Below are 10,425 nucleotides of genomic sequence, written 5' to 3'. Positions count from 1 at the left end.
AAGGGATTGACCGTAATAAAATTCACTTTTGTTTTTAAATAAATTCTTGCGACCATAGAGCTCGATGAGTATAACACAATGATTCGGTTCCAGAAGGATGGCGCCACTTGTCACAGATCTAACGATCTTACACGATCGTATGAGAAATATTGCAATGAAAAATCATGTATCTATATCTTCTATGCAGATGAACCTTTTCATATTATTTACAAAAGCGAATTTTATTAATGGTGGGCCCCCTTCACTATTATAACACACCATTGCAATTATTTTACAGAAGCACATGTATTAAGTGTGTAACATATAATATTTGAGAATAAATTGATATTCACAATTATAGTGTCGTCTGAAAAGTAAATAAACCTAATATAAAAACCTCAATTTCCAACTTAATTTAAAAAATTCACAATATTACACAATTGCATAAACAAAGAATAAATGTTCAAAATATAAAAGATTCTCATTGACAAAAACTATGAAATATTTAATCGAATATCAATTCAATTAAAATCAACACAAACTAAATGTCATATAAGTATTTACGGATTTTATTCAGTTCTTATTATTCACTTAACTTCTATTACTGGTGTCTTCAGTATTTATATTAACTCAAGGTTTTTCGAAATAAAATTAAAAAATAGTCGGTTTCCATATTTCTGTGTAATAGAAAACAAATAACTAGTTTATAAATGTACTTTAGGCATAAAAACTACAAAATAGGAATCTAATTCAAAATCAATATTTATTGATAACTTTGATAAAAATTATAATCACTGATATACACCCAACTCTTTTTCACACAACTTTACAAAGTTCATCAATAAGTAAAAACACACTTTTTCATTTAAGGAAGAGTACCTAAAAAAATATTTTTTAACTCTACATGGAGCGTGCATTAAAATTTAAACTTTTTGTACCTGAATGTCAAGCATTATGTAAGCATTTAGAGAAACCAAAAACAGCTGCTAATAACAGACTTAATAAGAAAAAAAACAACAGAGGCCTTTAATAATTAACAAAGTAGTTAGTTTTATAAATATTTATTTAATAGGCATCATTATTACTATTATTGTTAATGATGTCCTCAAATTTATATTTAATGTGGCGTATTTTTTACACGATTCTATTTGTATGCTTTTCTGAGAAACGTATCAACCGCTTAAAAAAAAGAGTTGGCTGTAAATATATATTAAAAAAAAAAACAGAACTTCTCCCTTAAAAAGGGTCGCAATATATTTTTTATGTGTAATCTATTTCTTATGCACCCACTGTATGTTTCATTATTCAAATAGGTTAATTACACTGTTTATAACAGTTTTATCTGATAATAGCACTGCACAAAGTCACTGAGTGTTTATGTTCTATGCACACATGGCCACGGATCTAATATTGTTATATGGTAAATAACTTATTTGTGTAAATAAAACTAAATAATAGTGATTAACATAATCAGTTGGTATTACAAATTGAATGTGTTTAGTACTTCAATATTTCTTTTTAATTAAAACTGTATCGGAGTACGGGCAGGTTTGAGGTCAATGTGCGCATTAAACATTGTGCACATAACACTTCTGCTTCATGCGTTTCTTCCAATGCTAGGGAGGCTGCTGGGCAGTGTGCCGCCGGATGATTACTAGCTAATACCGGTGACGATTAGGATATATATTGGGGTTCTGTACATTAGGGTTCGACTGCTGGACCGGGTATCCTTGAGTTATGCTGCCAGGTTTTGCAGTCTGAAAATGAATAACATTTCGTAAAGTAATTCTAAATTTAAAATAAACCTATAATTTATACATTAAAAAACTGCATTCCAACTTGTTGCACTGAACATATTAGTAGTACCGTTTTCCATTAGGATAGTGACGCAGCTGCCTGATCTGTTATTAAAAGTGAATTTCACAAAGTCAAATGAAATTCTTAACTATCATCACTATTATTTCGGCCGCAGGACGTCCAATGCTAGACATAAGACTCTCTCATAGATCTACAATAAGACCAGTTGCAAGTGACATGTGCACTTTGTGGGTCCTTCGCTGTGTTTGTCGGTGTATAGTCTCAATTCCTTAATATTAACTTAGATTTAAGTAACAGCTAAAATGTCGTTGTAAAATTGATGTACAATTAAAACGTAAAGTACAAGAGGTACGTTTTGATACCTCTTGTAGCCTAAAAAATGGTTGTATATACTTAAAGTTGCATCTCGACCAAGTCGTGCTCTGGCTCTCTCTAGCACCTTCGAATCGCAATGCTAAACGAGGTTATAAACGTAACGCGATTATAGACGAATGACAACCTGAGGTACCCTCCTGAGCCTTGTCATTCTATGAAGTATCCAGTGGAAAAGCAGTAAGGAGCGACCCAAGCCTACCCAGGGGAAGCGCGAGCTTTACTAAAGCCACTTGGGTAACAAAGCAAGTCAGGTATAAAATACTTACTAACTATACTCTACTAATAATATTCAAGTAGAAAATAACGGGAGACTGGTGTCAAGATTAAAGATATATATTGAAAATTTGTCATGAATTAAAAAAGTATACGTCTATTGTATGCATTGGTTTTACGATTAATTGTAATGTTTTAGTTACATGTTTGTGTTCACATTATTAATTTGTCCATATCTTCTAAAATAAAGGGATTATTTATGGCTTTAGTTTCTTCTTTTTCTTTTTGCAGCCTTCCACAGAGAGCGCCACGATAACCGGCCTTGCGCGCGCATCCAGCGACTTGATGAAACCTATATATAAGTCGTCGGTCCACTTAGTGGAAGCTCTAACCAAGCAGCAACAGCTGCCACTTCAGACGAACAATTTTCCATACTTTATTGTTAACTTTGATTAAGTTTATTTACCTGCATGTTATTATGCTGTGGCGGTGGATGTATGGCAATATGGCGGCTGACCGGAGGCTGAGCATATACTACTCCAGTACTCACTGACGGATGATGTGCTTCGCTGAGACCTATTAATACCTGAGGTGGCTAAACATAAACAATATGGTTATTATAAAGTTTTAATTATAACTTTAATTACAGAATATAATACAAATATTACTACAGTTTAACGGTTGCTAAATTGCGACCAAAATCGCGCGGTGAAACAGAGGCTAGTATAGGTCGCTTCGATTAGCTCCGCTGACGTAAGAGTTGACGGCGAACTGAACGGAACGACCGATACTTCCCTCGTCTCGCCGCGCACATACCTAAGACGCAGTGCAGCCGTTTCGGTAGCACTATAGTCCTTATTAAGTTTTGAGTTCAGTAACACATTTCGCGATTAATTTTGTATATATTCATAAAACAAACCTGAGGGTCCTTCTTGGGCTCCTGATGTTGCTGGTTCTCTCTATTCTTCAGTATATCGATGTAGAGCTGCGGTTGCGGCGCAGGGGCGTACATTAAGTTCGTGTGGTGGGGCGTGTGCGGCGTGTGTGGTGTGTGTGGCGTGTGCGGTGTGTGCGCATGATGCGGGTACAACAACGTCGGCGGCCGCTCACCAACCACGCCCACAACGCCAGATGTGGGCATCGCGTAGTAAGCCCCAGAAGACACCGGTGATCCCCCAACGTTGGACGCGTATTGTGACGGCTCTATATTTTAATACCACATAAAATATTTAATGTGATATAAATAACACCACATTTCATAAGAATGATAACTAGATATATTCAGATACATATTTACCTAAAGTATTTTTTGGCTAATAAGTATAGATGTGACTTCAGCGATTTACTATAGTGCCATCGAAATATTTTCATTATTTTTCAAAAAAAAAAAAAAGTAAAGATATTGAATGTAGTTAATAGAACGCGTTCTTAGTGGTAGCAATTACAAGTACCATCTCGAGGACCCTGATATCCAATTACTCCAAAGAGTATCAGCCTAAGCCATCTAAAAGCTTCGTAGCCTCTAACACCGATGAAATAGTGCTACCGAAACCTCTGTACCTCGCCATAAGTATGCGCGAGGCGAGAGGGAGAGGCAGTATCGGCCGCTACTTTAGAGGCATCATAAGAGGCTGCGCTAATGTTTATTTTTTTCTTTAACCCCCACCTCGTCTCGCTTGCCTAAGGAGCGGTAGAAAGGTTTTGACAGCTTTACAATAGATATATCGACAAAAAAACTTCGTGATTTTTCCTTGCAAAAGCTAGTGTAATTTGTTGTCTCATTTCTTCAAGCAGATAGAAAAGACAGCTACTCGTCTTACTCGCACATTCGTATGCAGAATTATTTTTTAAATAACAGTAGTCTCTATACTAAGCCAACACTAAGTAAATGTACATCTGAATATCCTATTTACCAATAAAAAAATATGTTTACACATTAATTACATATAGGTTAGTTGAGGGAGAATTAGTGCTATTTGTAAAAATTAATGATAGATAGCATAACATAACTGTTGTTCTAGTAACAATCCGACATTATTGTGAATACCATGTGATTAGAAATTTAAAAATTTCACAATTTTTTTACTCGAAATAAAAATTGTAGCAAAACAATAATTACTGCCTACACTTAGTTGACGTTATATGAAATAATATTATTTATTACTCTTATATTTATTGTATGGCTATAAAAGCAAATTCTAAGAGATTATTTAAGAGAAGAAGTATTTTAGACTGTTTACTATTATTTTTAACATATGCCGGTTAAATAAAGTTTCTTAACATTGTAATAATTAGACTAATATGTATTATGCCTAGACAATGAAAAATGTTAATATGAAAAAAATTATTACCTTAAAATAAGTTATTTACTGGCAACACATGAAGCAAATAAAATTTGTAAGCAAATGAAATAAATAATGAAAACTGAGATACCGTTAAAGAATATTTACAAAAAGGCTAAAAAAGAACAGGTGAAAATACAACGCAAGAAGATTAAATGAACAGGCAACACAAGAATTGGATGAAATGTAATAAAGTGACAGTAAGCGACAGTGGTGACATCTACTGAGGGTTCAACTCACTGTTCCAAAGCACTGCGCGGGCCATTTGACGGCCCATGCGGCCATCTTCTACTTCTGCAAAAATTTTTCAACTTCTTTTAAAACAATTTTCTAGAAAAAAATTTTTAGGAAACGTAATTACAATGTCGAAAATATAATAAGTAATAACCATAGCAAATTTTTTATCAAAAGGTATGTTTCTAATTTTATATAAATAAAAATAAATTTCCAAATGTGGTCAAGCTCGAAAACTACTCAACCAATTAATTTTTTTATATATAAACACCAGACAGGTTTATTTGAAAGATTAAAAAAATTGCGATAAAAATAGTAAGAACAACAGTTTTTTCCTCCCATACAATTCCCAGATTAAATTAAAATACCTTTCCCTCCAGCAGTCAAACAGTTTGTCGATGACCAAAATTATCAATGAAATTAACATGAAAAAGATATGTAACGATTAAGTGTTGCAATTAATGCAATATAAAACTCATATTCTTATTAAATTCGCTCTGGATTACATTGTATTTATAATTTTTTTATTGGATTGTGATGGGTCAAAAACTTTTTAAAACTAGTCTGGTCATGACATTTATTATTTATTTTATTTGTTTAGCCTACATAGGCATAATATTTATACAACACAGAGTTTCATTATAATTTGTTCTATATAGCACAACTTACAGATGAGTAGGCCTTTCCCAATTGCTTCCTTTTGCCCCTATCTCGAGATAAACGTGTCCACAATGGCCTTGCAACACTTAAGGTCACCAGACCACCGTCTGTAGGGTCTGCCCCTTTTATACTGCCTCTAGTGATTCATATAGTAATGCAATGTGTCCAATTATCATTTGCTTCTCTCAATATGTTACTGGCCAATATCTATTTCAGCTTTATACATTTGAGTCAGTGTTCTCCAATTTTGAGTATGCTAGCACGCTGCTTTCCAAAGATTGTTGGCAAGAATTATAGAGGTGTTTGTATGTTTTGGAAAACCCATGTTTGGTATCTATAGAGAGGATGTATAAGTTCAATATTTTACTTTTTGCTGCTGTGAAAAATTGGTTGTTCTTGAGGATTTCTTTTAGCGACCAAAATCAGTCCCATACGGTGTTTATTCTACTTGTCATTTCATAATCTGGTCGGTCTTTAACTGATATTAATTGACCTAGGTATACATAGTTGGCATATTCAGATGGTAACAAGTCTGTGGTCTCTATTACAAATTTATTTTTTTATTTTTCTGTCCTGATAGTTATGAGCTTGGTATTTGCTTTGTTTATTGTAAGACTATCTTTTGACATATATACATAATTAGTTATTTGTTCAAGAGTAAAAGTCGATTCTGTTATACACAGAATGCTGCATATGCATATTTTATACTTTTTATCATCATGTAATCTGATTTAATCTGACCTATTGCCAAGTATAGGCCTCCTCGCAAAAGAGCGCAACAATGACCAGTCTTGCGCTGCCAACATTCATTGACTTTCCGTGAACTTGCCTACATCGTCGGTCCACTTAGTTGGAGGCCTACCCAAGCCGCATCTACCGGCTCGTGGTCGCCACTTGAGAACCTTTCGCTTGAGCAAGTCAACATCAGTGACCTAGGTTCCACTGCAAATCTCCTCATTTTCGATTTTGCAATGATGCTCCAAGGATAATCCTCTCCATTGCTCTCTGAGTTACCTAAGTCTTCCTTCACTTTTCTTATAGGCACCTATAAATTTTATATTAAAACTATAATTTTACATGTATATTTTTCATGTAAATTCAACTTACTGTGATCGGAATAAACTGGTTGATGCTTCATAGGCGGTGGGTGTATCCTTTGTGCATAAAGAGCGTAAGTCGGTGAAGGGCTTCTCTGACGTTTAACACCAGATTGTATTGGACCACGAACAATTGTTTGCTGTTGCGGGAACAACATGTAGTTGGAGTGCTTGTTCTTGAAAAAGAAAAGGATTTTTTGTTATATATACAGTTGAAAGAAGTTTGAATTTCTTTTTTAATAAAAATGATCAGCAGCACTAAGAAGCTCCACAATTACAAAATGTTTTGTGTAACTAGATCTAAGACTAGCGAGTTTGCAATCTCATTACCAATTATACTATATAGAAACTTAGATGACTAACTCATCTGTAAGTTCATAATTAAAATTATACACAAGAACCAAGTCTGAATCATAATCATCAATCTCAGATTCTGATTCCATAAGCCCTAAGTTTAACCAAACATAACTAAAGATTAGTAATAGTAGGATTCATGATTTATATTATAGAACTAATGTACATATAGTATGAAAAAAAGTTTCCAAGGAATTAATTTCTTTCAAATCCATTAAAGTTTGGTGCTGTAAATGGTTTAAGGTTGTACAGCATTGTCCAAATAATAACTAACATAACTTAAACTAAATGAAAACTGAAGTACTAAAAGATATTTAATATGTACTGTATGAAGTCGCTGGATGTGGCCCAAGACCGGACATTATGCTGAACTTAAGGGGAGGTCTATGCCTGGCAGTCTCTCAGCTGATCAAGTCAATTGAACTGTACAAGAATGTTTAAAAATCAAAAACAGATAGCTATTATTGTGACAAAAAGCTGGTTTCATAGCTACTATACAATAAATGAGGTGAGCAAATAATACCATTATACCTTGTTAAGTATATGTGAGGACATGGCGGGCGGTCTGCCTTGAGAAGGAGGTGGCTCACCCTGTCCAGTTGATGAGGACATGGGAAACATGGGTATCTGAATATTACCCATAGGCATTTTCATAGGTGGCATATCACTGATAAAAAAAAACAATTTTGTTTAAAACCAACACACATTCTATGTAGAAATATTGTGCAATAGTCAAGCTAGACCTCGTCATAGCAAATGGAGTTTCCAATATAATAAAAAACACTGCCCTTTAACTGGACAATTCATTCGCTACACTACACACTGACACCGTGAAGTAAGCTTCCCTTTCACCTTCATGTGAGTGTCATTGTATAATCTGAACTATGATGACTTCATTTAAACTTGGTATTGTTCATGGACCCTACTGTTACATGAACTGATTTCAGATGAAGCTGTAAAGGCCTTAGGGCTAACAGCATTAACTTCATCAGAAACAATAGAATAGATAATAAAACACAAATATTTTTCTGTCTGGAGATAAAAGAACATGTTTTAGTTGTAAAAATTCATGTTTAAAAGTATTTAACACAAATATTAGGATTTTTATTGATTCAATTTATCTAGGTTATATGTTTCAAGTTAAACAAAGGCAATCATAAACTAAAATTAATATTTTTTTTATTTATCTTATTATTATTGTGAGAACTTATTAATAATGTTCACATATCTATCTATGGAACAGAATGCGAGAAAATCCCAATTTGATTAAAATAAGAATCAAAGTGGTATAACTCAACTTTAAAAAATTTCTCAATACTTTAGTTAGAGCAATTCAATCCCAACTTTATTATCGCTAAAAATCCAATAAATTGTAAATAAGTAATGGGATTGTTTTATAACATTTCACTTTATTCATCACCAGCTTCATTATTCAGAGGCATTACATGGAAGTCTATAATATTAGTGTACAAGGTTGCCTACCAAGGAATTACTAATTTCATGCATTTTATTTAGTGTTACTACAACCAATAGATCAAAGGTTTTAACCACTTGACTACTACTGACTTTTTAAGTTACTTCAAAACTGTATTCAATACACCTTCCTTAACATTTCAATTAACAACTAGTTAAATTGTATAATTTTTACATTTACACTCACTTGGATTCCTTTTGTTGCTGGCGTTTCCTTATTTCATCTTCATTAAGAACCTTCTTTAACTGCATGAACAGCTGCTGCTTTTCTTTTTCCAATTGTTTTAATTTCTGCTCCAATTGGTCTATTTGTTCTTTAGTTTCCTCTGTATTTCATAATTACTTAATAACTGCACTATTAATATTTATTTTAAGAATAAAATGGATTTTATGTTTAAATTAAGTATTTTTCTATAAATATATAATTATCAATATAACCAGAGAGCAAGTTTTCAGATATATATTTCATCATTTTAGCAGTAGAACAACTGTTGCTGAACATTGAATATCCCCTATAGATTTCTAGGATGATGATATAAGTGATATTAGCCCATGGGCTCCTATAGCTTCAATGGAATTGACAATTTCAAGTACAGCTATCATATTAATATATTTGAATTGCACAAAACAAGTTGAATTTTTTTAAAGTGTAATAATATAATTCTTTTAATAGTATAAATTATTATACTATTAAAAGGAATATATTATTATATTATATAATATACTTGCAGTTATTTTATTAAATTCTGTAAAGAGATTTTTAAAAACGACAATTTATAAAGAAAAAAACACTTGTAATAATTTTAAATAGGAAAAAATTGTGTGACGATGATAACCTTTAACATAAACCCTTATAATAATAAACAGTATGGAAGAGACTCCAAGGAATCTAATAGTATTATTAACTGTGCTACCTAGTGTCATGACATCCTGTCTTTCTCTGGCCTCTCGTTCTTTTCGCAGCCTCTCTTCTTCGACCTCTGCCTCATATTCTGCAAAAGACACCAAAATATTTTCTTTTGATTTACGAAAATATTCTTTCTTTCAAGAATCATTTCACGTTATGTACCTTCTTTTTTCCTCTGTCTCTCTCGTATAATATATCTTTTGAGAGCATTCCACATTTTTTGATCAGCTTCATTTTGTTCTTCAGCAGTTGTTGATGTAACGGCAGGCATTTTAGAATAAATTTTAACGATTAATTTCAACAAAGGGTAAATTTAAAGTATGTGTTTATCTTGTGTTTTGATCTAAACACAAGGAAATTTAGCATTGAATTCTTTAGTATTATTATTTTTTATGTATTGACAACAACAGTAGTAAATTGTATTTCACAACACACGATCTACGACTTGTAACCTATGACATCGATTTGTTTTAACCAAAGATAATCAAAACAAAGTGTATGTCGATATAATTAAAAAAACTGAAATTAATTTAAATCATTACTTTTTAATAAAATAATTAAGTTTTATTGTTCTCTAGTTAGTTTCTAATTCAGACATAACATTCGAGAATAAGTTTGCTCACCAATCTATTACATCAATGTATATATGTCAAAAATTTGTTGTACTCTATGATCTCTTATGATCATAGGAACAGTGATAAGATATGAAATAATAATTTATTAATAATAGTCTTATTTACCTGCTGTTAAATATAGTGAAAATTTTATATAATTAACTTTATTTTCACATTATCTTATCCGTTTACTTAATCAAATATGGATGGTCCTTCAAGACCTAGAAAAAAACTAAAAGCGGTGAGTATACTTTTGAAGTGAAAAATAGTTTTGATTTTATTTACTTCCGTTATTTATACATTGTTTGTATTGGTTTTATTGTTCGGTGATATGAGAACGTTTTGAGAGAGAAAATATA

General features: G+C 32.4%; 1 protein-coding gene across 2 annotated transcripts; it reads right to left on the bottom strand.

Moving 5' to 3' along the window:
* Positions 1-576: 576 nt before the first annotated feature.
* On the bottom strand, positions 577-9,884 carry LOC137930940 (uncharacterized). 2 transcript variants are annotated; one of them, XM_068774308.1, is made up of 9 exons: positions 9,615-9,884; positions 9,460-9,537; positions 8,733-8,871; positions 7,604-7,739; positions 6,729-6,894; positions 4,968-5,021; positions 3,305-3,588; positions 2,852-2,980; positions 577-1,736 (listed from the first exon to the last, which is right to left on the bottom strand). In XM_068774308.1, exons 1-9 carry the CDS (start codon positions 9,721-9,723, stop codon positions 1,638-1,640), a joined length of 1,194 nt encoding a protein of 397 aa, XP_068630409.1. In that variant the 5' UTR covers positions 9,724-9,884; the 3' UTR covers positions 577-1,637. The 2 variants fall into 2 exon arrangements, with proteins under 2 accessions (XP_068630409.1, XP_068630410.1); XM_068774309.1 differs by lacking the exon at positions 4,968-5,021.
* Positions 9,885-10,425: the final 541 nt, after the last annotated feature.

The sequence above is a fragment of the Battus philenor genome, unplaced genomic scaffold (genome assembly GCF_028537555.1).
Source record: "Battus philenor isolate CCGP_79_NKW_IND1 unplaced genomic scaffold, ilBatPhil1.0.hap1 SCAF_7, whole genome shotgun sequence".
Taxonomy (NCBI): Eukaryota; Metazoa; Arthropoda; class Insecta; order Lepidoptera; family Papilionidae; genus Battus; species Battus philenor.
Note: the sequence above shows the minus strand (reverse complement) of the source record. Positions and strands in the feature narration are given on the sequence as shown.

Coding starts and splice junctions, on each gene's coding strand:
- LOC137930940 (XM_068774308.1), bottom strand. CDS start 9,723: ATGCCTGCCGTTACATCAACAACTGCTGAAGAACAAAATGAAGCTGAT. Junction 8,872..9,459: donor ACAGGATGTCATGACACTAG/GTAGCACAGTTA, acceptor TATGAAATACAG/AGGAAACTAAAGAACAAATA. Junction 1,737..2,851: donor CACAGCATAATAACATGCAG/GTAAATAAACTT, acceptor ATTCATTTTCAG/ACTGCAAAACCTGGCAGCAT.